Source organism: Hyla sarda, chromosome 7 (genome assembly GCF_029499605.1).
Source record: "Hyla sarda isolate aHylSar1 chromosome 7, aHylSar1.hap1, whole genome shotgun sequence".
Lineage (NCBI taxonomy): Eukaryota > Metazoa > Chordata > Amphibia > Anura > Hylidae > Hyla > Hyla sarda.
This window is the reverse complement of record NC_079195.1, coordinates 67804813-67806235: the sequence shown is the minus strand read 5'-3', so window position 1 is coordinate 67806235 and position 1423 is coordinate 67804813. Positions and strand designations below refer to the sequence as shown.

General features: G+C 37.2%; 1 protein-coding gene across 1 annotated transcript; it reads left to right on the top strand.

The window, feature by feature from the left end:
- Nucleotides 1-274: 274 nt before the first annotated feature.
- Nucleotides 275-1213, top strand: LOC130283134 (olfactory receptor 146-like). Its single transcript, XM_056532325.1, has one exon. The coding sequence runs from the start codon at nucleotides 275-277 to the stop codon at nucleotides 1211-1213; it is 939 nt and encodes a 312-aa protein (XP_056388300.1).
- The last annotated feature ends 210 nt before the right edge of the window (nucleotides 1214-1423 follow it).

Sequence of the window (1423 nt, the reverse complement as noted above, 5' to 3'; positions counted from 1 at the left end):
TAAAAATATGACTTGTATAAATTTCCTCTTGGCTCTACATATCCCATGTGCAGGATGACCAACTTTAGAAATTAACATGATTTTGAGATCCTCAGTCAGAGATGTATATGCTATATGTCTACATGTATTGCCACCTAGTAGTTGTAATGTAAATTACAGCCTCTTGAAGGTTTTATTCAATGTTATGTTTGCTATTGTAATGTTTGATTTTTTTCATTTTACTATGCAAAACATAAGTCTTTTAGCAACACAATTTATTTTTCATCGAGGAAGGATGATACATGAAAACACAACAGTGGAAGGATTTATCCTACTGGGGTTTTCTGAATACCCAGATTCCCAGATTTTACTCTTCTTTGGTTTTCTCACTGCTTATTCCCTCTGTGTTTTAGAGAACATGTTTCTCATTGTCCTTGTTTGTCTTAATTCACAACTTCATACTCCTATGTATTTCTTTGTTTGTAACCTGGCCTTTTTAGATATTTGCCTGACCACCCTTATCCATCCTAAATTCTTGCTGACATTCCTGAATATGAGATCAATATCCTTCCATGAATGTATGGGGCAGCTTTATCTTTATATTTCTTTCCAAAGCTTGGAGTTATTTCTGTTGACTGTTATGTCCTACGAACGCTATGTGGCAATCTGTAATCCACTCCGCTATAATATCATTTTGAATAAGAAGGTCTGTGTAACTCTTACTGCTGTCACGTGGATGATAAGTTTAGTAGATCCAGCTCCCTTTATCCAAATGTTGGCAAAGTTGAATTTCTGCAAGTCTGATGAGATTAATCACTTTTTATGTGATTCTGTTCCATTATTGAAACTTTCCTGTGAAAGCATCAGCAGACTAGGACTTGTTCTTCTTATTGAGGGTATAGGTTCTGCTTTGCCATGCTTCTTATTTACCTTGTCTTCTTATATCTCAATCATTTTTGTTATTCTTAAAATTCAGTCAGCCAAAGGAAGACGGAAAGCTTTCTCTACCTGCTCAGCCCACCTCACTGTTGTATGTATGCTCTATGTCACACTGACTTGTGTTTATATTGTGCCTCCATCTAGTAATACATCTGTGAATAACTCTAAAACAGCTTCTCTCTTAAATACAGTACTCATCCCAATACTAAATCCTCTATTATACAGTCTCCGAAACAAAGAGATACAAAATGCATTTCTTTCACTTGTAAAACAAAAAAGGATTTTAACCAAGTAATGTTCTGTCCATGGGAAAATACATTATTAATGTTATATCTGAGAGGAAAGACTGACATGCTGTACAGTCTTGTTTTTTCTCATCTTCTTTGTAAATGTTATGATTACCAGCCTGTTATGATCTGCGCTCCAGCCGATAACGCTGGCCGTGAGCGCATTGCCCCGCTCCCCCCCCACCAGCCGGGGGTGGCCCGCATGTGAGTCCCAGCCT

What these genes read in the sequence shown, in the direction of transcription:
- LOC130283134 (XM_056532325.1), top strand. Translation starts at nt 275, where the DNA reads ATGATACATGAAAACACAACAGTGGAAGGATTTATCCTACTGGGGTTT.